Genomic DNA, 27231 nt, shown 5'->3' with positions numbered 1-27231 from the left:
AACGACATGAAGCAATAGGCAACTCCCGAAGCAACGTCCAAGAGCAGCCCACTACAACCTGCCGCATGCATGCCCCTTGCATTTGATATCTTTCATGTTGCCAGACCTGCTGAGATTTTCCAGCGTTTTTCTCTTTTGGTTTAGTCTGACACTCCCTGGGTTAGCACAATGGAGGCTGTGTGGATGGAGGAGCTAGTTCCAAAGTTGTGCTTCCTACTGTGATTCCATCCATATCCAAAAGACAGCGTAGATCTTGAGCTACTGCAGGCTGTAAAGATCGTGTTAGCCCCAATCTTTAACGCCTCAGCCTTGTTGAAAGCTGAATGCATTGCTGCCTTATAGGACCATTTTCAAAGTGGAGGGGTCACGATCCCAGGGTGGGTTACGGGATGTTGAAAACTGGGTTGCCTAAAACAAAAACAAAGATCGCCTGACCTTTCGTTCCATTTTCTCTCTGGGTAAATTCTCGCTACAATACAATGTATGACTACATTTGAAGTTTAAAGTTTATTTATTAGTGTCACAAGTAGGCTTATATTAACACTTCAATGAAGTTACTGTGAAAATCGCCTCACTCCAGCATCTGTTCGGGTACACTGAGGGAGAATTTAGCACGGCCGATGCATCTAACCAGCATGTCTTTCAGGCTGTGGGAGGAATCCAGAGCACCCGGAGGAAACCCACGCAGACACGGGGACAACGTGCAGACAGCGACCCGATCCAGGAATCGAACCTAGATCCCTGGTGCTGTGAGGCAGCAGTGCTAACCACTGTGCCAAGATTCAACAGGCCAGCATGCTCTATACATGCACTTGGCACCAATTCTCTTTATGGGAAGCCAATGGATCGTTTTGTTACGTGAAAGAGAGGGTCAGAGACAAGCAGTAAGTGAGTGTGGCGTAGCTCGCGAGGGCAGGACGTTTGATAAAAGTAGGTCACTGGTAATAAAGCTTGAAAACCCGGCCTTATTGGACAGGTAGCCTTCAACCCCCATCCAATCCCCACTCAAACAGTACACTCTTCATTCTGCTCCCCAGAGATAGTGGCCATTTCAACACTTGCTGTTTGATGGCGTATGCTGTGGCTTTTAAATCTCTGGAATCCTCCTCAAAACTGCTTCCTCGCTTCTGTGCAGGTAACTAAACTGCAATTGTAATGTCTCATTGTGAATGTCACCATTGGGGCCCTCCTGCGGACTTTGCAGTGGGAGGGGAGGGGAGTATTGGTGCGATTCCAGTCTAAACCCACTGTCCTGCCGGGTCCAATCCCAAAAGTGATGTTGCGACGGAGGGAGCTTGGTGAACACAGCAGCTACTCTGTGAACAATGTCAGAGGAGACAAAGAACTTGGCAGAACCGAGGTTCCGCCACAAATTGTTCTCTCTCCTCCTTTAAGGTTAATGTGCAGGTTCAGTTGGCAGTTAGGAAGGCAAATTCAACATTAGCATTATTTCTAGATGGCGAGAATACCAGAGCAGGGATGTACTGCTGAGGCTGTATAAGGCTCTGGTCAGACCCCATTTGGAATATTGTGAGCAGTTTTGGGCCCTGTATCTAAGGAAGGATGTGCTGGCCTTGGAAAGGGTCCAGAGGAGGTTCACAAGAATGATCCCTGGAATGAAGAACTTGTTGAATGAGGAACAGTTGAGGACTCTGGATCTGGACTCAATAGAGTTTGGAAAGATGATGGGGGAATCTAGTTGAAACTTACAGAATACTGCGAGGCCTGGATAGAGTGGATGTGGAGAGGATGTTTCCACTCGTGGAAGAGATTAGAACTCGAGGGCACAACCTCAGAGTGAAGGGACACTCCTTTAAAACTGAGATAAGGGGGGTTTTCTTCAGCCAGAGAGTAGTGAACTCATTGTCACAGAGGAGGCCAGGTCATTGAGTGTCTTTAAGACAGAGATAATAGGTTCTTAATCAATAAAGGGATCAAAGGTTATGGGGAGAAAACAGGAGAATGGAGATGGGATTCACATCAGCCATATTGAATGGTGGAGCAGACTTGATGGGCTGAATGGCCTAATTCTGCTACTGTATCTAATGGACTCAATGAACATCATGGTCACTTGTCAAGTGCAGGTGAACGCTAATGGGCTTTTTCAAATCTAGTGGCTGCCATTAATCCTAATTGAATTTCATTTTTGCCAGATTCAGTCCAGCCTCCACCACACCCCCCCCCCCATCCTTCATCTGGAGTTTAGAAGGCTGAGGGGGGGATCTTATAGACACTTACAAGATAATGAAGGGGCTGGATAGGGTAGAGGTAGAGAGATTCTTTCCGCTTAGAAAGGAAACCAGAACTAGAGGGCACAGCCTCAAAATGAGGTGGAGGGGAGCAGTTTAGAACAGAGTTGAGGAGGAACTTCATCACTCAGAGGGTGATGAATCTCTGGAATTCTCTGCCCATTGAAGAGGTGGAGGCTATCTCATTGAATATGTTTAAGTCACGGGTAGATAGATTTCTGATAGACAAGGGAATTAAGGGTTATGGAGAGAAGGCAGGAAAGTGGAACTGATCCACTTCAGATCAGCCATGATCTTATTGAATGGTGGGGCAGGCTCGAAGGGCTAGATGGCCTACTCCTGCTCCTATGTCTTATGTTCTTATCCACGCCAAAGATTGCCATCAAGGCCAAAGTCAACCTGTCTAAAAAAATACAGAAGATCTTTCTCTCCTCTGTGCACTGGTTCCCTTTAAATTGCAGCTAAGTGGTTTTCTTTCAAACGCCTCATCTCAAGCCCAAGGTGCACTTGGAGCTGTGAATAAATACGTAAATAAACGAGACTCAGGAAACTGGAGTGCTATTATTAATCTCTGCTTCTGGTTAGCTCTTAATGATTGCGACTGAGTTTTGCAAGGGCACAGACACACATCCCAGTTTAGAAGCAAAGACAGTCTCTGCTGCAAACACTTCCTATTATCTGTCTTTGTTTTGTAGTTCTGTACTGACATCACCATGACTTAAATTAGTGTAAAGGACTTGGCTCGCAGTTATTTTTAGTCGTACGTGTTCTCTGGTGAAGATACAAGCTGCACGTCGTGTTGCTATGGGAATGGTTAAATTCGTGCCCCCTTCTCAGATATAATGAGCCGGAAGGACGTGAGGTCTGAAGTTGCAGCCACAGCACCATGGCTCCAGACACGCAGAGGTCAAGACACCTGCCTCGCTGTTTACCCACGCCCCGAGACCTCCCCAAATCCTGGAGCCGTTGGGGGAGATGTCTGCACCATCACTGGTGCCGTTGTCCCGTGCACACGCTGACCTGATGGATCTTTTGTCTGCTGCTTTGTCACATCGTTGAGGGAAGTAACAAGGGAGCGATGACCAAATTCTTAAAGCTGTGGAATTCTCCTCCAAACTGCTTCCTCACTTCTGTACAGATATCCAAACTGCAACTGCAATCTCTCGTGGTGAGAGTCATTTGGACATGGTATGATGGGGCTGTCCTAGAATTATAGAATCCCTACAGTGCAGAAGGAGGTCCTTTGGCCCATCGAGTCTGCACCGACAACAATCCCACCCGTAACCCCATGTATTCACCCCGCTAATTTCCCTGACACTGTAAGGGACAATTTAGCATGGCCAATCAACCTAACCCATACATCTTTGGACTGTGGGAGGAAACCAGAGCACCTGGAGGAAACCCATGCATACATGGGGAGAATGTGCAAACTCTGCACAGCCAGTGACCCAAACCAGGAATCGAACCTGGCTCCCTGGTGCTGTAAGGCAGCAGTGCTGACTACTGCGTTGCCCATTTTGTGGTCAATCTGTGATTTAAGGCTGAACAGACCAGTGGTATCTTTCCTCTCAGGTTAACCAATGCTGAGAGCGAGAGCTGGATTCGGGTCAGATCATCCGGGCCACACAAGGAATAATTTTTGGTCAGGTCCCATGTTGCAAAGTAAAATAATTGTAGACTGAAAAGTAGGATATTAGAATTTAGTGTTTGTACAATTGTAAAATGCTAAGAGGAGAAAGCATTGCATGGTTCTGTTAAAAGGTTGTGTTTTTTTCCTGAGCTTAGCTTAAAGTTTTAAAAAATGCAAGTACATATAGAGTACCCAGACTGAAACATTTGTATCAAAAGACCAAGCAGCAGTGTTACCAAGGCAACAAGCTTTTGATTTTTTTTGAATTTAGCCAATCAAGTTGAATCAGGCACTTAGATACCAGCAACCTATTAAATTTAATTCTGATGGTTTTGACAACCTAAGAACAATCTTATTGTGAGGGATATTGACATGTCATCACAGGTATAAAAAGAAGGAGGCAGTGGGACAAAAGGAGAGAGCAACTGCCAGCTGCCAGAGTAACAGCTCTTAGTTCAGCTCTCAGCTTTAAAGAGAGAGAGAGAACTGCAGGCTCTCATAGCCTCATTTAGGTCTTAATAGAAAGCACCATCTTGATAGTGAAGGTACCAAAGAAGAAAGAAGAATCAACAGAGGAGGCCCAGAATATTCCAGAAGACACAAAACCTGGTTGTAATTTAGAGAGTGACTAATATTCTGTTTTGTTGCTAAGTGGGAATTGCATTTATCTGAACGGTATTCCATTGGAATCCTGTTTTATTCAGTTTGTCAATCATTTATTAAATTGTTCCCTGTTAATTACTTAAGTAATTAGTTTAGAGAGAGTGTTGGGGTTATTTTGATTTAACCACTACAAGTTGCTGAAGTGCCGCTTCACACTCACTTTTACAGATTATGGGGTGAGTTCTCCTCTTTGAGTGGTTTGGTGTTAGTTCTCAAAGGGCAACTCAGCCTCCGCTTTTTAACACCCATCCTCTTCGCACCAGTCACTCTTCTCGGTAGTCCTTAGTGGCTGCTTCCAACTAGCATGAGCTTAATGAAGGGGCAGCAAGTTATTTCTAGATGACTCTCGAGCCATTCAGAGTCGAAGGGCTGACCCTAGCAGAAGATGCCTGCTGCCAAGTGTACTTGCTGCTCACTCGGCTGTGTTCTTACAAAATTGCTGTGGCCTACAAAATTTGATTTGATTTATTATTGTCACATGTATTAACATACAGTGAAAAGTATTGTTTCCTGCGCGCTATGCAGACAAAGCATAATGTTCATTGAGAAGGAAATGAGAGAGTGCAGAATTAGTGTTACAGTCATAGTTACGGTGTAGAGAAAGATCAACTTAATGCGAGGTAGGTCCATTCAAAAGTCTGACAGCAGCAGGGAAGAAGCTGTTCTTGAATTGGTCAATACATGACCTAACGGAAGTGGAAGATAGAATGTCCAGGGTGTGTGGGGTGCTTAATTACGCTGATGCTTTCCTGAGGCAGTGGGAAGTGTAGACAGAGTCAATGGATGGGAGGCTGGTTTACATGATGGATTGGGCTACATTCACAACCTTTTGTAGTTCCCTTGCGGCCTTGGGCAGAGCAGGAGCCCATACCAAACTGTGATACAACCAGAAAGAATGCTTTCTATGGTGTATCTGTAAAAGTTGGTGAAAGTGGTGAATGAATGAGAGACATAGACAGTGTGGATAGTCAGAGGCTTTTTGCCAGGTGGAAGGGTCAATTACGAGGGGGCAAAGGTTCAAGGTGAGGGGGGAAAGTTTAAGTAAGATATGCGGGGGGAAATGTTTCATGCAGAGTGTGGTGGGTGCCTGGAAAGCACGGTCAGAGGAGGTACTTGCATCTGTTCTCAGCTGGTGCTCCACAAATTTGTGGGAAAACTGAAGGATGAGCCTGAGCTTGCACCCTGTTACTGAAAGATTCATCTGAATATTCCCTGCGGTGTGTTTAACTTTCCATTCCTCCATTTCAGGATGGAATGGTCCAATTCAACTAATTGACATTGACATCAATCAGTCCATCGTGACCCAGCAGGGAGGTGATGGCCTAGTGGTATTATTACTGGACTATTACTCAGCTAATGTTCTGAGGACCGGGGTTCGAATCCCGCCGCAGCAGATGGTGGAATTTGAATTCAATAAAAAATATCTAGAATTAAGAATCTACTGACGATCATGAAACCATTGTTGGAAAACCCATCTGGTTCAACAATGCCCTTTAGGGAAGGAAGTCTGCAGTCCTTACCCAGTCTGGCCTACACGTGACTCCAGACCCACAGCAATGTGGTGACTCTTAAATGGCCCAGAAAGTTGCTCAGTTCAAGGGCAATTCAGGGTTGGCAGCAAATGCTGACCTTGCCAGCAACACTCGCATCCCATGGAAGAGAGAAGGATATTGTACCTTGGTCAACAAGCACTGATTTTAGCCTGCATTTTACACTGAATAATCATATGGCATGAAATGTCCCTCATATCGTAACTACAGTAGATTTTCACCTTTCGTAAGATCAGTTTGGCAGATATGGCAAAGTGCGTTTGACCACCCGCTTTCACTAAACAATTCTTACAAAGTGCGGTTATATCACACCTCTAACAAAGTGAAATGTCCCAACGCGACACAGGGCCAAGTTCCAGAGACCTGGTAAATCTTCAAGATTGTCATAGGATTTCTAATTATCACCAGAAAGGCAGCAAGGAGCCTCCGATTTATGGGGCGAAGAGATTATATCTACATATGACTCCAGAGCCTCAGCAATGTGGTTGATTCTCAACTGTCCTCTGAACAAGGGCAACTAGGGATGAGCAATAAATGCTGGCCAGCCAGCAACACCCATGTCCCAGGAATGAATGAAAAACAGAACTGTGCTTAAACAACACATATTAGATTTGATTCCTGAAAGTCTTTACAGAGAATGCAGCGATTGGTAATCTTACTCCCTCAGTAAAGGTCAGACAGGAACTGTAAACTTATAGATCCTAGATTCTCTCTGAAAGAATAACAGTCTGAGGTAGAAGAGATTTTTTCACATATTATTTAATGTTTGCTACTTTTAAACAAAAGAATCCATCTTAATTATTACATCATGCTACAGATTACTTACAATCACAAACCAAGTTACAAAAACAGAAATATGTATCATACAATTATACATATATACAATCACCCAAAGAGCACAATTGTTTATCTTATGTTTTAAAAAGTTACTTAACTGAGCCTGAAAGCTCTTTTAGTCTTTAAGGGGCGACTCGATTGAATGGCATCAAGGTTGCTTTTCATTTTACATAACGATCTGAGTAAAATTATGACTCACATTTTTATCTGCATCTTGCTGACCCGATTGACTGAAATGTATACTTTGGAGTAAACCTAAATATGCAAGAGCCTCGTAGTTTCCAAGTGCCAATCTAGTCTGGGTGGGATTGTGTTCGGTGCAGACTCGATGGGCCGAAAGGCCTTTTTCTGCACTGTAAGGCTCTATGATTCTATGATTCTAGTTTGCTGCAACACCCACCCACTGATCATAGATCTAATCTGTGATGCATGCAGAATGAAGTGTTGGTCTATTGAGCTAATGGAATATATTTTGTGGCTGCCATCTAATTTATATTCAGAAAACAAACACAAGAGAGGGGAATTTTCCCGTCCCACCCACCCCGGGAATCGTAGCGGGCAAAGAGTGGACCATGCAGAGGCCTGTTGACCTCAGGTGGGATTTTCTGGTTTTGGGGACAGCGCAGCTGGAAAATCCCGCCCAATGTTACATTATGCAACCACGCGCAGGGCTCTGGGTTCTGCTCTTATTCAACTTGATGAGGGAAAACCAAAAATTGTTTTTTTATATCAAATTAAACCTTTCAAAGGTTGAGTGAATTTTAGACTAATTTGAGTGGCGCAGAGGTTAGCACTCCGGCCTCACAGTGCCAGAGACCTGTGTTTGATTCCCGGCTTGGGTCACTGACTGTGTGGGGTTTGCACATTCTCCGGCTGTCTGTGTGGGTTTTCCTCCGGGTGCTCCGGTTTCCTCCCACACTCGAAAGATGTGCGGGTTTGATGGGCTAAATTGCCCCTTAGTATCAGGGGACTAGGATAAATGCATGGGGTCATGGGTATAGGGCCTGGATGGGATTGTGGTCGGTGCAGACTTGATGGGCTGAATGGCCTCCTTCTGCGCTCTAAGGATTCTACGACAAGGCTATGGTAAAAGCTAAGGCCAAATTCTTTGCTGATGCTGCAGTGGATTTGTGACTGGACCTCACTGATTACATTGACATGAGGACTGCAAACATTCATGGGTGCTTTTAGACTAAAATGTCAGCATACTTCTTTTACAACTCATAAAGTTTGTGGCTTGTATAAACTAGAAAAGGTTATGGCTAACCACCGGAGAAATGTATAACACGCAGAACTGAAAGAATGTGGTTTGGTTATAAACTGGCTGGTATTATCAAACACGTCTATTCTGGTTCAAAACACGAGGCTGGAGTTTCTGGCCATTCTTGGCGGGGGAGTTTTTCTGCCCCACCAATGGTGAACGCTCGCCACGGGTTTGCCGTTAGCGGAGGAGGGTGTGGATAGATTGGGAAACCTTGACAGCAGGCCACATCGGCCACCGCAGGGGGTGCACAGAAAATCCCGCCCAAACCCTTCCCTTGTAAGTATTTGTGGGTGAATATTTGAGCTGCCAATGAATGTGACTACTGTGCGCACGTGTACATTTGCTGAATTTAATCTCTGGTACAGGATGAGGGAGGGAGAGTGTGGTAGAGCCGTGAGAGATTGCAACAGAAAGTAGCAACTTTAAGAATGAAAGATGGATGATCGGGCATGGGACAGGGGTTGGGGGTGTTGTATTGAGGCAGTACATGCCAATCCATCGAACTCGCGCATCTTTTGAGGAAACCGGAGTACCCGGAGGAAACCCATGCAGACACGGGGAGAATGTGCAAACCCCGCAAAGACAGTGACCCGAGCCAGGAATCGAACCTGGCGCTGTGAGGCAGGAGTGCTAATCACTGTGCCGCCCAAATGGTTTTAAAATTCACTCGACTGTTGAAAGGTTTAATTTGACAAAAAAGGGGGTTTAAGATGGAGGAGAAAGGAGTCACAATCTAAAGTTGCCGAACTCAACATTGGGACCTCAGGGATGCCAGACCTGCCGAGTTTTTCCAGCATTTTCTGTTGTTTCGGATTCCAGCATCTGCAGTATTTTGCTTATTCCATTAATTCAGTTCTGAGTACGGCGACAGCAATACAAAAAAAACCCAAGGATGCTGGAAATTTGAAATAAAAAGAAAATAAAATGCTGGAGGAGAGGTTGATTGCCCTGAAGTGTTAATTCTGAACAGGGGATTTTGTTTGTGTGTGTTAAGTGACTATAAACGCTCATAAAAATGAAAAATGATTGTATATGTTGACTGGGTTTCCTTCATGATAGCTGTGACATTTTCAGGGCTAATGCTGTCAAGCTTCTGCGTAATCCTAGGGTAACATCAAGTCATTGTGATTCATCTTTGATGACTTGATTACGTTTGTAAGTTTTATCAAGTATAAGGACAGGGCTTAAGACCATAAAATATAGGAGCAGAACTAAGTCATTCAACCCATTGAGTCTGCCCCACCATTTAATCATGGCTGATATGATTCTCATCCCCATTCTCCTGCCTCCACCCCATAACCCCAATCTCCTTATTGATCAAGAACTTATTATCTCTGTCTTAAAGACACTCAATGACCTGGCCTCTTCTGTGGCAATGGGTTCCACAGATTCACCACCCTCTGGCTGAAGAAATTCCTCCTCATCTCAGTTTTAAAGGAGTGTCCCTTCACTCTGAGGTTGTGCCCCCGAGTTCTAATCTCTTCCACTAGTGGAAACATCCTCTCCACATCCAGTCTATCCAGGCCTCGCAGTATTCTGTAAGTTTCATTCAGATTCCCCCATCATCTTTCCAAACCCTACTGAGTACAGACCCAGAGTCCTCAACCGTTCCTCATTCAACAAGTTCTTCATTCCAGGGATCATTCTTGTGAACCTCCTTTGGACCCTTTTCAAGGCCAGCACATCCTTCCTTAGATATGGGACCCAAAACTGCTTATACTATTCCAAATGGGGTCTGAACAGAGCCTTATACAGCCTCAACAGTACATCCCTGCTCTGGTATTCTGGCCCTGTAGAAATAGTTGAGAGGAATGTAACAGATAGCTTTAGGTTGATAATTGGCCGAGAAACACCTGAGCTTCAAATCTTCATGATGATCCATTATTTAGGATGCTTAACATGTTTAAAAGTACAGAATTTTCGTGTTTTAAGAAGCTTTGTGGATGAATGGAAGAAGTATTTGTACAAATAGATGACCTTATCCTGACATTGCAAACACTTCTCATGTTTTTGACTTACTGTTGTTCTATGGATGAGCAGAGTGTGAAAATAATTGTCCAGAAACATCCTTGGCCAAAGATGTATTGGTCATGGGAGGGTCAGATTATTGGAGCAGGTGATGCAATAGTTTCAATATAGTCTTTCACAGAATCCCTACAGTGCAGAAGGAGGCTAATCGGCCTATTGAGTCTGCACCGACAACAATTCAACCTGGGCCCTATCCCCCTAACCCCACACATTTACCCTGCTAATCCTCCTGATACTGGGGTCAATTTAGCGTGGCCAATCAACACAACATTTAACAATACAGCTTTCAGAATTTTTCACCACAACTGACACTAGGGAGCAGGATTTTCTGGCCCAGCTCGCCACAAAACTGAAAAATTCCCAAAGTCAACTGATCTTTGCATGGTCCATACCTTGCCCACTATAATTCCCATGGCGGGATGGGAGATAGGAAAGTTCTGCGCTGAATGTGTTATGCAACTTGATGTTATTGGGTGACATCTTTTCAAGCAGTGGGGATTATTAGAAAAAATCTGATTCTTGTGTGAAATTTTGTAAACTTTTTTTTCTGGCAATTTCCATTTTAGAACAATATTTGCACATACTTTCTGCATCAACGTTAGTTTACCTCGTCAAGAAACAGGGCGGGAACTCATTCACATCTCGTCACTGCTGCCAGCAAGGATGGAGAATTTGACACTCAGCCAAATCTTCATTCACTGCAGTGGGACCAGAAAGCCCCACCAACGTGACTGGGTGTAAGATTCCGCCCGTTGTGTCTATTTAAAATCGTTATAAGCACACTTGAAATGCCTTTTAATCAGGTCTGAGTAAAACAAACCAGAGGTAATAATTTATTATAAATGAGTTATTATGATAGCGGCTCGTTAATCTAACCCTGCCAATTTTCACGAAACGATGGGCAGCAAATCTAATTGGTTGTTTTACACTAACGCCAATCCTGTTGTGTAACTCTTTAAAAAAACTGTCAGTCTTAGCTTTCCTTGAAGTAATCAAATGCCCATCTGCTCCCTTTCTCCAACTCCTGCTCACTTCATCCTTTATAAAGTTGATGATTTTGAATTAATAAAAGTGTCTAGTGTTTGTAATAATGCTTACTTCGACATTTTCTGATTTGAAAACTCTCCGTGAGTTATTTTTGATGAGAAACATCATTAAATAATGTGAAAGTGTCCATCACTTTTCACCAACAATCCTCATAGTCTGTTCACATTCTTAGCACTGTACAGAAATGCTGCTTACAGTCTACTGAATATCGTACATATTATTCCTGCGTCAGGGAAGAGTTTCTTGGCTCCATGATCATATGCTTTCGGAATAAATCTAATTGTTCTGTGAGAGCTTTAATCTCTTGCTGTGCCTCCAATAACTTTGTCTGCAGACCTGTGTTTTCAATGTGCAGTTTCTCCTTCTCTTCCCGAAGCAGAGTTCGTTCCTAAATTAGCAAAAGAACAGAGGAGTTATCGTTGTACACCAAGAGTTTGGACTAAACAGATCATGTAAGGATAACTGTCCTAAAAAGCCCCTTCGCGTGCTTCCTTTGTACCCTGCTAATAGCAATGCGGCAGATATTTTGGAGCAAGCAGTGTCATTAGAATCATGGAATCCCTCCAGTGCAGAATGAGACCATTCAGCCCATCGGGTCTGCACCAAAACTAACCCAGGCTTATCACATAACACAAGGAGCAAGAACCTATTGGCTGTTCACGCCATGTTCCCACTGGTCAGGGAAATTGGTGCCCAGTCCAATCTCCATTCACTGCAGTGGGATGGGAAAACCCTGCCAGTGCGAATGGCCGTAACATTCTGGTTTACATACGTATTCCGCTAATCCCCCTAACCTAAATATCCTGGGACACTAAGGAACAATTTAGCATGGCCAATCCACCTAACCTATACATCTGTGGGAGAAAACCGGAGCACCCGGTGAAGCCCATGCAGACACGGGGAGAACATACAAACTCCACACCGACAGTGACCCAAGGCCGGAATTGAACCCGGGTCCCTGGCACTGTGAGGCAGCAGTGCTAACCACTGTGTCACTGTGCTGCCCCAATATTCCAGGACACACTGCCTTCTCCAGGTTAATGATATCCCTGGGTTAGCCAGCTGGCAAGGGTCTGCTAAAGGTTGTTTTAAAGTATCACTAATGTCCTTTAGGGGCATCCTTACCTGGTCTGGCCTACATGTGACTCCAGACACAGTAATGTGGTTGACTCTCAACTGCCCTCTAAATTGGCTTAGCAAGCCACTCAATTGAAGGGCAACTGGGGATGGGCAATAAACGTTGGCCAGCCAGCGATGCCCATGTCCCATGAATGAATTAAAAATAATAACTATTGAGGTTCATTTTCAACAACACCATTTTGCTAAAAAATGTTTTTTTTAGAAACAAAAGATATTATCAGATTTTACATTGCCCAACTGTGATAAATGTTCTTTAAAACAAATGGATTCGTACCTTTTCTAGTTGATATAGTCGATGCTCCTTGCTAAAGTCATCACTTTTAGGTTTGTGAAAAGATGCCATATTTTCCCACTTCACACAGGGTCTCCTGCGAGCGGGAATGGGACTTGGGCACAGTGGGAGTATGTTTGGGGATAGCAGGGAGGTGTCTGGTGTCTTCATTCTTCCCGCAGAAGTCGCTTGATTCCCCGAGACATCTGTGTCTAAGCCAGTTGCGTCAGTCTGTGTAGCCTTATGCATTACAACGGGCTTCAATCTTACAGAGATCTTCTGTGCTGAGCCCCCCATCAGGACAATCGTGCGGTCTTTGCGTTCAGCATCATCATTCACTTCCTCGTTGAAGTATGTAAATGGTCCATCCTCATGTCCTGAAAAAATGTTAGCGTGAAAGGCATAAGAAAGTTTTAAAATAACTGATTGAGATACATAATATATGAACTGCAAACAAACCTCTTTATTCTCACATGCATGGATTCCGGGAAGAAAATGAACTGGTTGGATGTGAAATTTGGAAAAGAGAAGGGGTTACATTGATCATAGAATCCTACAGTGCAGAAGGAGGCTATTCGGCCCATTGAGTCTGTACCGACCGCAATCCCATCTGGGCCCTAGCCCTGTAACTCCATGCTTTTTTACCCTATCTAGTCCCCCGATACTAAGGGAGAGTTTGGTATGGCCAATCCACCTAACCCGCACATCTTTGGACTGTGGGAGGAAACCGGAGCACTCGAAGGAAACCCACGCAGACACAGGGAGAATGTGCAACCTCCACAGAGACAGTGACCCAAGCTGGGAATCATACCCAAGTCCCTGGCACTGTGAGGCAGCAGTGCTAACCACTGTGCTACTGTGCCATCCTATTGGATTCAACACAGAATATAGGCCCTGAAACATCCCAGTTCCAAAGCTGGATGAAGACCTGTGCTTCGGAACAAGGCAAGCTGTTCCAGTACAGCTACAATACAGGAACTACCTCTACAAAAAGCAAGACAAATGCAATCCAGCCACTTACTGCCCCATTGATCTACTCTCGATCAACATCAACTATACCAGACCTTGGTGAGACCACATTTGGAATATTGTGTGCAGTTCTGGTCACCTCACTATAAGAAGGATGTGGAAGCATTGGAGAGAGTGCAGAGGAGATTTACCAGGATGCTGCCTGGTTTGGAGGGTAGGTCTTATGAGGAAAGATTGAGGGAGCTGGGGCTTTTCTCTTTAGAGCGGAGGAGGGTGAGAAGCGACTTAATAGAGGTTTATAAGATGATGAGGGGGATAGATAGAGTGGATGTTCAGAGGCTATTTCCTCGGGTGGATGTAGCTGTTACTAGGGGGCATAACTATAAGGTTCATGGTGGGAGATATAGGAGGGATGTCTGAGGTAGATTCTTTACTCAGAGAGTGGTTGGGGTGTGGAATGCACTGCCTGCTGTGATAGTGGAGTCGGACACTTTAGGAACTTTCAAGCGGTTATTGGTTAGGCACATGGAGCACTTCAGAATGATAGGGAGTGGGATAGCTTGATCTTGGGTTTGGATGTAGCTCGGCACAACATTGAGGGGTGAAGGGCCTGTACAGTGGTGTACTGTTCTATGTTCTATAACATCAAAGAGATGGAAGATGTTATTAACAGTGTTAACCAAGTGGCACTTACTCAGCAATAACCCGCTCACTGATACTCAGTTTGTGTTCCGACAGCACAACTTGATTCCTGGCCACCACAGCTTTGGCTCAAATATGGGCAAAACAGGGAAATCCCAGAAGCAAGAGTGTGTGACATTAGGGCAGCATTTGACCAAGTGTGACGTCAAAGAGATGGAGAGAAACAGGGTCAATGGGAATAAGGGGAAAGATTCTCCAACGGTTTGAGTCATACCTGGTACAAAGGAAGCTGTCGATAGCCAATCAGCTCAGCCCTAGGATATCGCTGCAGGAGATCCTTAGGGTAATGTGCTAGATTTACCCAACAAGCTTTAGCTGCTTCATCAATAACTTCCATCAAAAGGTGAAAAGTGGGGATGTTCATTGATGATTGCACAGTCTTTGCTACATTTTTAACCCCTCAGATACTAAAGCAGTTCATCCCCATATGCAGCAAGATCCTGACAATATTCAGGACTGATAAGAGGTAAGTAATATTCACACCACGCAAGTGGCAAGAAGTGATCACATCCCCTTGGCTTTCAATGGTATCACCATTGCTATATTTCCCATCATCAGCTTTCTGGGGGGGGTGGTTTACCTTTGATCACAAATGGAAGCAAACCAGCCATGTAAAAACTGTGGCCACAGGAGTAGGTCAGAGACTGGAACTCCGCAGCAAGCAGCTCATCTCCCAAACTCTGTCCACCATCCACAAGGCAGGAGTGTGATGGAATTCTCTTCACCTGCCTGGATAGCACTCAAGAAGCTCGACACCATCCAGGACAAAACAGCCTGTTTGATCAACGCCCCATCCACCACCATAAATATTCATTCTCTCTACCGCAGATGCACAGAGGCAGGAGTGTGTACCATCCACAAGGTGCACTGCAACAACTCAGCAAAGCCCCTATGGCAACACCTTCCAAACACACAACTTCTACCGCCTACCACCTACGGGCAACAGTCAGATGGGAACACCATCACCTCCATATCATACACCATTCTTACTTGGAACTATTTTGCTGAACCTTCACTGTCACGGGGGTCAGCATTCTGAACCTTTCTGTCTAACAGCACGTTGACATTTAATGACAGTGCTATTACTTAGCATTTTCAGACAGGGAATTCTCATTCAAACACCTCGTAAGCAAATGAGTCATTTGTTCTTTCCCTTCTTGTGTTTTCATGGCAGAATTTCATATTTTCAAAAGTTGGACGTCAGAGGTTCAAGGAAGCAGCTCACCACCCTCTGCTCAAAGGCAATTAGAACGTGGAACATGTGCCTATGACGATGATGCTCACATCTCAAATATAAATGAAAGGGGATATCAGATCTGTGCAGTTCTTTTATAACTCCATTTTGGTCTTTGGAGCTTTGTTTAAACTGTTTTATGCTGTTAACGTCCCCAACAATCTCAAGATTTCTGTGGCTCAATGCAGAAATGACTTTTAGCATGATTAATTCTGTAACTGTCCAGATATCTAGGCAGCATGGTGACACATTGGTTAGCACTGCTGCCTCACAGTGCCCGGGACCTGGGTTCCATTCCTGGCTTGGGTTACTGTCTGTGTGGAGTTTGCATGTTCTCCCCGTGTCTGCGTGGGTTTCCTCTCAGTGCTCCGGTTTCCTTCCACAATCCAAAGATGTGCGGGTTAGGTGAATTGACCATGCTAAATTGCCCTTTAGTGTCCTGGGATGTGTAGCTAAAAGGGATTGGCAGGGTAAATTTGTGGGAGTACGCAGATTGGGCCTGGGTGGGATTGTCGTCAGTGCAGACTCAGTGGGTCAAATGGCTTCCTTCTGCACTGCAGTGTTTCTATGATTCTTCTATGATATCCAAAAGAATTCAATTGCTGGCTGAAATCTGTTATCTACGGTACGATTCTGATGGTGGTCAAGATTTGATGAGTCAATAACTGCATTATTGTTGTGTTATTCAGCCAGCTGGACAGTAAAAGACCAAGTAGATTGACCTGGGTCATCACAGAATCCCTACAGTGCAGAAGGATGCCATTTGACTCATTGAGCCTGCACTGACCACAATCCCACCCAGGCCCTATCCCCATTACCTTACAAATTCACCTGCTAATCTCCCTGACACTAAGGGGCAATTTAGCTTAGCCAATCCACCTAACCTGCACATCGTGGGAGGAAACCGGAGAATCCCGGAGGAAACCCACTCAGACACGGGGAGAATGTGCAAATTCTACACAGACAATCACCCAAGGCCAGAATTGAACCCAGGTCTCTGGCGCTGTGAGGCAGCAGTGCTAGCCACTGTGCCACCACTGGCCCCAGCAATTCCAATGTCCCTGTATTAAATAAAGGAGTATTCAGGAGCTGGTTGAGGCAGTGGTAAAGATGCTGCCTTCTCACTTCATAACATGTGAGATAAAGGTCCCAAATTGACTTTGTTATATCTCAAGCCATTATCTCCATCATTCACTGAACTATAACTTTAGATAATTATTAAAGAGCAATTCTAACTAGTATGACAAAAACAGAAAATGCTGGAAAATCTCAGCGGGTCTGACAGCATCAGTGGCGAGAGAATAGAGCCAACGTTTCAAGTCTGGATGACCCTTCATCAGCGATCATCCTGATGTGTTGGTTCTATTCTCTCTCCACAGATGCTGTCAGACCCACTGAGATTTTCCAGCATTTTCTGGTTTTGTTTCAGATTCCACCATCTGCAGTGTTTTGCCTTTATCTAACTAGTATTACTACAGCTTGGGGAATTGGATGTCTGTCACTGACACGACCTGACTAGAGAGGGTTCCTGCCTCCTTGCTGATACTAGCCAGGTTTCCAAAGTTGCCTGCATTTCTGCGAGGAAGCATTACATGCCCCTCGAAAACAGGCTAGAAGATCGGAGTGGAAGAAAATCTCTTCTATGCATTTCCTAGAAGCTAGTTTCAGAATAACACTGACAAGAGATTGTGGAACAAGTCACATGCGAGCTTGTCGTCTGAGTTTGTTCCCTGAAATGCCCAAAAGAGCAAAAAAGCTATTGAAATAATCAACTCAATTACCCTTAGATAATATTAAAAAGATAATAGAAAATTGAAACTAAAATCCAGAAAGATGCTTGCTTTTTTATCTTCTATATAATACCCAGCATTTCTCAAATATATATGTAGGTGTCTAACAAAGGGAAGCACTTGCATCCTGTTAAGTGGCAGGGTAATCAGTACTCAAAGTTATGCATCTTTTATCCAAATCAATTTTGAACATTCTTACCCTCAATATATTAAATAGCGATTGTATAATGCTGTGACAAATGTAATATTACCAGTGCTGGTGCCTTTGGTTCCCGCAGGGCAGAGTGCAGTGGGAGTGGAGCTTGATGTTGGACTAGTATCTGTGGTCTTGGGTTTATTTTTACATTCCAGGACCACCAGGTCTCGACACTGTTTGTGGCAGTTCATTCCACAATCTGCAAACAGAAAAGGAAGCGAGATAACATCGGCACACAAACTCACGAGAGGCTCAATGCAAAGAGGATGGAAATAAGGGTGGGAATTTGACACTGTGTTAAAATGTTCTGGGATGGATGCACGCAACAGATTTACTGTAGCGATAAATTTTCACTCTTCCCTGCTCAGTAATGGACACCAAGGCCAGAATTTTACCATCCCGCCCGCCCTGGGGATCGGAGCAGGCCAAGGACAGACCATGCAAAGGTCTATTGACCTCAGGCGGAATCTTATAGTTTTGGGAAGAGCGAGTCCATAATATCTTGCCCCAACTGCCTACTCTTTGCAAAGCACCATGTGTTCCTTGGAGTAGCTACAAGAACACAATTGATTTTTCTGATTCTATTATGGTCATTGTCATAATTCTGTCCCACACCATGCTATACAGTTTTAGAACAAAGCTATGTGGATTTTTAAATACATTAAATGTTCAGTATTGCTTTTCAGATGATCTACAGGCTAATTTAGAGGCAATTGCATGTTCACGGCACCTAGAAATTCATAACCCTTACAGGTACATACTTTTGGGATTGATATTGTATCTTTTTTTATTTAAAGCCAATCCCTTATGCCCTCCTGAATGCAGAAGTACTTGTAAAGGAAGCCACAGTGACAAGCTGTTTCAAAAACATTCTACTAACTGCTAGTTGGCCTTCCCATTAACTTTGCAGCCTGGATTATCTGTTAGCATCCTGTTAAGTACATTAATGGATAGTTCATAGCCACACAGGGAAATGGTTTGAGGCTACCTCATCTTATTTTACACGGGGCTTTTTCAGATAACTGTGAAAGACGTTCATCCCCTCCGTCTGATCTGTGTTGCAGATTCCTAACGTTGAGAAGAAAAGACTGTTCTAAAACTATACCAGCACGGTGGCACAGTGGTTAGTACTGCTGCCTCACAGTGCCAGGGACCTGGGTTCAATCCTGGCCTTGGGTCAGTATCTGTGTAGAGTCTGCATATTCTCCCCGTGCCTGTGTGGGTTTCCTCCGAGCGCCCCAGTTTCCTCCCACATGCCAAAAATGTGTAGATTAGGTGCATTGGCCTTGCTAAAATTGCCATTTAGTGTCGGGGGACTAGCAGGGTAAATGTGTGGGGCTACAGGGATAGGGGCTGGGTGGGATTGTAGTCGGCACAGACTCATTGGACCACATGGCCTCCTTCTGCACTGTATGGATTCTATGAGATGTGTAGGTTAGGTTGATTGGCCATGCTAAATTGACCTTAGTGTTTGGGGATTAGTAGACTAAATATGTGGGGACATAGGAACAGGGCCTAGGTGGGATTGTGGTTGATGCAGATTCGATGGGCTGAATGGCCTCCTTCTGCACTGTCGGGATTGTAAGGGCACACATTTCAATTCTCACCTTCCCCCCGCCATTCCAAGGGATTTTAAGCCAACATTTTCAGCATCTCTGTAACTAGCTTGAAGCCAAGTTTCATTTGAAACCATCACTCAAATTGTTGCTTTTTTTTATTCATTGGGCACGGGCATCACCAGCTGGGCCAGCATTTATTGCCCCTCCCTACTTGCCAGAGGGCTGTTGAAAATCAACCACATTGCTGTGGTGCTGGAGCCACATCTAGGCCAGGCCAGGTAAGGACAGCAGATTTTCTTCCCTAAAGGGCATTAGTGAACCAGATAGGTTTGTCCGACAGTCAACAATGGTTTCATGTAGATTCAGTAGATTCTTAGTTCCAAATTTTTTAAAATAGAATTCAAACTCCATAAACTGCCGTGGCAAGATTTGAACCCAGGTCATTAGCTGAGTTTCTGGATTAATAAACTAGCGATAATGCCACTAGGCTATTACCTCCCCAGGCAAGCAATTGTTCAAAATATAAGCTTGATATAGCTGGCCTGGGATGAAATGAATGGTATAAAACTCACCCTTTCGAACTTTTAAATTGTTAGTTAACAGATTAAGCGTCATTTGTGTGGTTGGTTTGGGTTTTGTGATACTACTGACAACATTAACTGAAGATTGTGATAAGATTATGGTCTTACTATGTATGCTTTGAGTGAAAGTTTAATGCTGTTTGAAGCATTCATAAAAAATGTACACTGATTTCAATATGTTCTTAAATAAAATTCAGTCTTCTAGAGTAACATCATCTAGAAATAGTCTGGAATATGTGTTCAGGCAAATCTAATTACTTGAAAATTGCAAAAATGATTTATTCATAATTGTAAATCAATTAACCCAATTTCACTGATCTATCTGAATTAAGTCACCATGAGTATGATATAAAATTAATAAACTTCCTTGACATGCCTGAGACCTAATATTTCACTTACCTCTGCATCTGTAGCCTTGTTTTATAACACCCCAGATCTGCAAAAAGGACAAAATGGATACTTTTGAGAATATTGCAATTTGACAGAACCGTGTATGTTTAATATTTTGTCAGAAAATTGAAATTTAAAGTTTATTTATTCGTGTCACAAGCAGGCCTACATTAACACTGCAATGAAGTTACTGTGAAAATTCCCCAGTTGCCACACTCTGGCACCTGTTCAGGTACACCGAGGAAGAATTTAGCATGACCAATGCACCTAACCAGCACATCTTTCGGACTGCAGGAGGAAACTGCAGCACCCAGAGGAAACCCATGCAGACATGGGGAGAATGTGCAGCCTCTGCACAGCTGGCAACCCAAGGCTGGGAATTGAACCTGATTCCCTGGTGGTGTGAGGCAGCTGTGCTAACCACTGTGCCACTGTGAAGGAAATAAATTTGAAAAATTTGATCTGGGTATATGGCCACAAGCAGAACATCGCCCCATCCTTATTTGCTCTGAGGATATTCAACATCAAATATTGGCCAGAGTTTTCCAGCCATTCACGCCAGCGGGATTCTCCAGTTCTGCTGCAGTGAACTAAAATTTGGCTGAGCGCCAAATTCTCTATCCTCACTGGGAGCAGCCATGGGGCATAAATCTATGGAATTCATTGCCATGGAGAGCTGCGGAGGCCAGGTCATTGAGTGTACTTAAGAGAGATGCTCTTGATCGGTAAGGGGTTCAAAGTGTACAGGGAAAAGGCGGGAGAATGGGGTTGAGATGCGTATCAGCCATGACTGAATGGCAGAGCAAGCTCTGGGCTGAATGGCCCAATTCTGCTTCAATATCTTATGGTCTTATGGTGAATGGTCAGAAAAATTCCAGCCATTGTTTGTATGACTGGAAGCCAGGCACCTTTTCTGAAGGTGGGGTTTATACATCAGTCTGACAGCTCCCCTGATCATTTTCAGGTTAACCAACAACTACGAGATTTATTCAGTTCAATTCCCTTACTCGCAATGCTGAGATTTGGCCTCTGGGTTTCCAGTTCGGCAGCATTGGATAATCACACTCATTACACAAAGGAATAGAAAAGCTATCATCTCCAGCACTATTACCCCCTCTGACTACATTCATATAAACTACTAATGGAAAATTTATCAATCATCAAGGGTAGCTGCTGTACATCTGAAACGGGGACATCTTACAGGAGACTAAATAGCGGATAAAAGTGACTTACAAATCCAGCACAGTTGTCACAGAAAGTTGGTTTCAGATACGTGGTCTCTTGGAAGTTATGGAGAAAACCTACGACGGACTTTGAGAAGATGGAGCTGGACCTCATGAAGTAGGCTGTGATCTCCTCTCTGCTTATTAGTCCTTCACTGGAAAATGAGAATTTTTCATTGTTAAATATCTTCTACAAATGTGGAATGACACAAACATAATAAGACGTTTGCAAACACCATTTCATTAGGAATGGTTGTGGATACAGAATCATAGAAACCCTACAGTGCAGAAGGAGGTTATTCAGCCCAAGAGTCAATTACTAGGGGACACTGACTTAAGGTGTGAGGATCAGTCCCACCCAGGTCCTATCCCCATAACTCCATGTATTTACCCTAGGTAATCCCCCTGACACTAAGGGGCAATTTAGCATGGTCAATCCACCTAACCTGCAAATCTTTGGACTGTGGAAGGAAACCAGAGAAACTCACACAGAGATTCAGGAGAACATGCAGACTCCACACAGGCAGTGACCCAAACTGGGAATTGAACCTGGATTCCTGGCGCTGTGAGGCAACAGTAAGATAATCTATCCTGTTACCCAGTAAAATTATAAATGATTTACTCAACAATGTTTTACATAACATTTTAAATAGTTCACAACTGACAGCAATGTTGGTACAATACTGAATACAACTGAACAATTCTTCCACGGAGAAACCTATAATTTAGCAAGGTTGTGTTCATACTTAGGAAGCACCCTGCTCTGCATACTGATGGCTTTGATCTATTCTGGGGAGGCATCAGTTACCTACTTCAGATATTGTATTCTATATATTACTTTGTGAGAGAAAGGACCATCGGTTACATTTGTAACTGGCTACAACGAGCACCAGTTTTGATGGGTGCAGTGTGGCCTAAATGTGGTAATGCTAATGTCTTAGTGTCATGGAGAATGTTTGATATCCCCCTATGGTATCCCTGATATCTCCCTGGCTATAGCAAATGTGAGAACACTGAGTAGTTCACGTTGATATGGCTCCTGGCCATGGATGGACTTAGATTTCCCACAGGGCCAGAAATAAAAGGCTGGGTTCTCTTGCCTACAGCTAGGATTCTCTAGTCCTGTTGCTGTGAATGGACATTTGGCTAAACGCCAAATTCTCCATTCTCACTGGCAGCAGCAGTGGGGTGCGAACGGCCAGAGAATTCAGGCCATACTTTTCATCAGGGCAGTTTGAAATCAAAGAACAAAGAAAATTACAGCATAGGGATAGGCCCTTCAGTCCTCCTAGCCTGCATTGACCATACTGCCCACCCGAACTAAAGCCCCCTACCCTTCTAGGGACCATATCCCTCTATTCCCATCCTATTCATGTATTTTTCAAGACACCCCTTAAAAGTCACTACCGTATCTGCTTCCACTATCTCCCCCGGCAACAAGTTCCAGCACCCACCAGTCTTTGTGTAAAAAATCTGCCTCGTACATCTCCTTTAAATCTTGCCCCTCGCACCTTAAACCTGTGCTCCCTAGTAATTGACTCTTCCACCCTGGGAAAAAGCTTCTGACTATCCACTTTGTTCACACCTCTCATAATCTTGTGGACTTCTATCAGGTCACTCCTCAAGCTCCAATGAGAACAAACAAAATTTCTCTATCTCTCTTCACAGCTAATGCCCTCCACACCAGGCAACATCCTGGTAAATCTTTTCTGTATCCTCACCAAAGCCTCCACATCCTTCTGGTAGCTATCAGAATTGACCACAATATTCCAAGCGCGGCCTAACTAAGGTTCTATAAAGTCATAAGCTTGCTGAGTGCCTTCTCCAAAACTGCCAAATATCTGCAGCTCAAGAGTGTACTGTGCCTTTTGAACCCTGGTCATGCATTGTAAATGGGCTTTGTTCTAGGGCATGACATTGAGGGAGCTGCATCAAGAGATACTTTTGCATTACAAAGAGAGTATTCCCTTCAAATGCATTTCTGATGGCAATAGGCTTTACAATGATGATTTGCTTGCTACAACAGCTTTAAAATCCATATTTAATGATTTTCTGTCAAATGTATTCCTATTTCAATAATGCCAAATAAAAGAGAACGGATTTGTTATTAGACTAATAAACGATGCGTGAATATAGAACCTCCTGCTTGTAGTAGTGTATTTTTAATTTTTTTTCCTCTCATGTCAAGCATTACAATCACAATGTGTTCTGCAAAATATTCTCTCCTCCAGCGTGTATAAGGAGCTGGTTCATGTTAACTTGTCAACTCATCCTTTGTTAATTTAGTCTGTCTTTGCAGATAAATCAGGTTTTTTTCGCGCAGTTAGAATCTTCAGTAGCAGAGTTGGTGGGATTTGGTGAGTTTGTGTCTATATCTGTGGATTTTTAGCAATTAACATTTTGTCATTATTGCTCCCTAACAATGCTGAAAGGACTGTATACATAAATCATCCCAATCTCGGTGTCTTATCTGTTCCCTGTTCCTAAACTTACACAGGTAATAGTAGGGCCCTGAGGAGTGTTGCAAAAAGAGAGATGGAGAGGTGCAGATACATCGTTCCTTGAAAGTGGCGTCACACATAGACAGGGTGGTGAAAAGGTGTTGGGTGCAGTTGCCTTCATCGGTCAGAGCATTGAGTACAGGAGTTGGGACGTTATATTACAACTGTACAAGACAATGGTAATGCCACATTTGGAGTACTACATACAATTTTGGTTGCCCTGCTATAGGAAAGTTATTAAACTGGAAAGGCTGTAAAATGATATACAAGGATGGGACAAGCACTGGAAGGTTTGAATTATAAGGAGAGGCTGGATAGGCTGGGCCTTTTTTCCCTGGAGCAAAGGAGGATGAGGGGTGACTTTATTGGGGTTTATAAATTTATGATGAGGCATAGATGAGGCGAATAGCCATGGTCTTCTCCCCAGGGTAGGGGAGTCCAAAACTAGTAGGCATACATTGAAAGTGAGAGGGGAAAGATTTAAAAGGGCCCTGAGGGGCAACTTTATCACACAGAGGGTGATGTGTATATGGAATGAGCTGTCAGAGGAAGTGGTAGAGGTGGGTACAATTATAACATTTAAGAGACATTTGGACAGGTAGATGGGTGACGGATATGGGTCAAACGCAGGCAAATGGGACTGGTTCAGTTTAGGAAACCTGGTTAGCATGGATGAGTTGGGCTGAAGGGCCTGTTTCCTTGCTGTATATCTCTATGACTAACCAATTTAGAAATAAATACAAGAATAGAGAGATTAAAGAAGTTGGGATTCAGACAGAGAAGATTTAGGTGTTAATCCCTTAAGAAGGTTAATGAAGGTATTCAAACCTCTAAAGAGTTCTGATAAACAGTTAGGGAAGAATGCTTCCATGGACAGGAAAATTGATAACCAGAATATATATTTAAACTAATTGGCAAATGAAGAGATCAAAACAGAAAATATTCAGCAGCATCTGTGGCGAGAGAAGAAATCCCACCCAGGCCCTATCCCCATAATCCCACACATTTACCCTAGCTAGTCCCCCTGACACTAATGGGCAATTTAGCATGGCCAATTCACCTAACCCACACATCTTTCAGACTGTGGGAGGAAACTGGAGCACCCAGAGGAAACCCACGCAGACACGGGGAAAACATGCAGACTCTGTACAGGAAATGATCCAAGCCGGGAATCGAACCCAGGTACCTGGTGCTGTGAGACAGCAGTGCTAACCACTGTGCCACCATGTTGCACAACAGATGCATGTGGGAACAATGGCCATTCTCTGGTGTGTTCACAAATGGATCTAAATCAAATAAACCCACAGTGAAGAGCTGACAAACTACTCTTAAACAGCGAGCTGTTTGACCCATGATGCCTATTTATAACACTGATTCTGTTCTGATACTTGGTGTCACATCATGCAATATTTTACACCATCCTGAAATTGCTGTACCTACCAATCTTTGTGCATCACACAGAAGGAAAATGGGAAACTGGCAGCAATCTTTTCAAACTCTTCTTGGGAAATATAGCCATCCTGATCATGGTCGTAATTTTTGAAGACAGACTGTATACAGTTAGGAAAAGAATGAACACATCAAATTAACAATGGAAAGAGCAGACATCAATACTAATATTCTGTTCATGTGACTGTGAATAGACTTGGCCTACTCCTTTTTCTATATGATGTTATTAGTTTCTATATGATGTTATTAGTTTCATATGGTACCCATTTCATCCAACTCTCTGCCTTTGTAACACTATATTCCCCTTAAAAACTAGTCTGCTGTTCCATCAAGATACTTCAAATTAATTGCAGCCACACTTATCTGTATAGAATTTCAGATTCCCTACAGTGCAGAAGGAGGCCATTTGGCCCATCATGCTTGCACTGACAACAATCCCACCCTGGCCCTATCCCTGTAACCCTACATATTTACCCGTTAACCCCCCTATCCTATACATCTTTGGACTGTGGGAGGAAACTGGAGCACCTGGAGGAAACCCACACAAACACAGGGGATCGTGTAGACTCCACACAGACAGTGACCCAAGCCAGAATTGACCCCAGATCCCTGGCACTGTGAGACGGCAGTGCTAACCACTGTGCCACTGCGCCACCCTTCCTCTATATCAACATTACTCTTTATTATAATATTGTGTTGCTGTTTGGACTCTGCCTGAACTCACAGCTCTAACTTTGCCTTCGCGCAGTGAGGATGCTGATTCCTCTGATGACTCCTGACAGTCAATGGCTGGAATCTTACTGCCCTGTCCACCATGGGAATCTAGATATGTGATGTAGTTGTATTGTCCTTTCACAATCAGTTATGACATTTTGTTATGAATGTCAAAAAAAAAGCTACTAATGAGATGTATGACACAATATTATCTTTGGGAAAAACTTACATCAACCATCCGCTGAATATGTTTACTGATGGTCTTGGGGTCAGGTTTTGTTGATACTCCAGGGGCCCAGTCTGCTACTACAGGTGGCTTGCAAGGAGTTGCTGGCTAAATGGGTCAATGATAAAGAGCAATCAGTTACTTTTAAACTGCAAACCATCCATGGGAAGACATTCCTCTCACATGTTGGATACTTTCATCAGTGTTGACAAATTTCAAACAAATTTGTTTTACTGCGTTAGTTATTGGATATTAATGTGGTTTAAGTTACTTGTGTCAATGTCAGTACTTGCTGTATCTTATTCTGCCCTAAACAGATTAACCTTTGATAAGCAACAAAGCAGATTTTCCTTTACATGTTTTAGTTACTAAATTAATAACAAATTCATGAATTAATTATCTTGCAATGGTTTAGAATTTTAAATCAAGATTAAATTATCTAGGAATATGATGAGGTAGTAACTTGTTCTTGCATATATTAAAAAAAGGATCAAGATAAGGCAGCTAACAGTTACACAAGATAAACTCATAGGTAATGACAGCGAAATACCAGAAATACTGAATAATTACTTTACCCTGGTATTTAGTAGGGATACTAACATGTGAACATGACTCTAGAAGTTGAGATTAAAAATGATAAAAAGATGTTTAAAATAGAAAGAGGCAGATAATCAATATACTAATTAAACTTAGACAGAGTAACAGGCCTGTGGTCCAAGCGGATCTTGTGATGAAATAAATTAGGGAAAGAGTTTGCCGTGGTAATGTTACACAGATAAAATAATCATCAGAAAAGGGAGGTGATGGCCCAGTGGTATTATCGCTAGACTATTAATCCAGAAACTCAACTAACATTCTGGAGATGCAGGTTTGAATCCCACCATGGCAGATGGTGGAATTTGAATTGAATAAAAAATGTCTGGAATTAATAGTCTACTGATGAAACCATCATCGATGTTGGAAAATCCCATCTGGCTTCCTAATGTCCTCTGGGCAAGGAAATCTGCCTTCCTTACCC

The 27231-nt window shown here is 43.5% G+C and overlaps 1 protein-coding gene across 1 annotated transcript in view; it reads right to left on the bottom strand.

The window, feature by feature from the left end:
* Positions 1-11086: 11086 nt before the first annotated feature.
* Positions 11087-27231, bottom strand: part of LOC145352797 (RAS guanyl-releasing protein 1-like) — an 89492-nt gene continuing 73347 nt past the window's right edge. The window contains exons 11-17 of the mRNA XM_080203151.1: positions 26217-26321; positions 25265-25374; positions 21334-21478; positions 20110-20146; positions 17626-17769; positions 12683-13056; positions 11087-11656 (exon numbers count right to left, since the gene is read on the bottom strand). Of these exons, the coding sequence (XP_080059277.1) occupies positions 11486-11656; positions 12683-13056; positions 17626-17769; positions 20110-20146; positions 21334-21478; positions 25265-25374; positions 26217-26321 (1086 nt within the window). The 3' untranslated portion in view covers positions 11087-11485. The remainder of the gene's footprint in view (positions 11657-12682; positions 13057-17625; positions 17770-20109; positions 20147-21333; positions 21479-25264; positions 25375-26216; positions 26322-27231) is intronic.

The sequence above is a fragment of the Carcharhinus amblyrhynchos genome, chromosome 14, assembly GCF_965287045.1.
Source record: "Carcharhinus amblyrhynchos chromosome 14, sCarAmb.v2.hapA, whole genome shotgun sequence".
NCBI lineage: Eukaryota > Metazoa > Chordata > Chondrichthyes > Carcharhiniformes > Carcharhinidae > Carcharhinus > Carcharhinus amblyrhynchos.
Note: the sequence above shows the minus strand (reverse complement) of the source record. Positions and strands in the feature narration are given on the sequence as shown.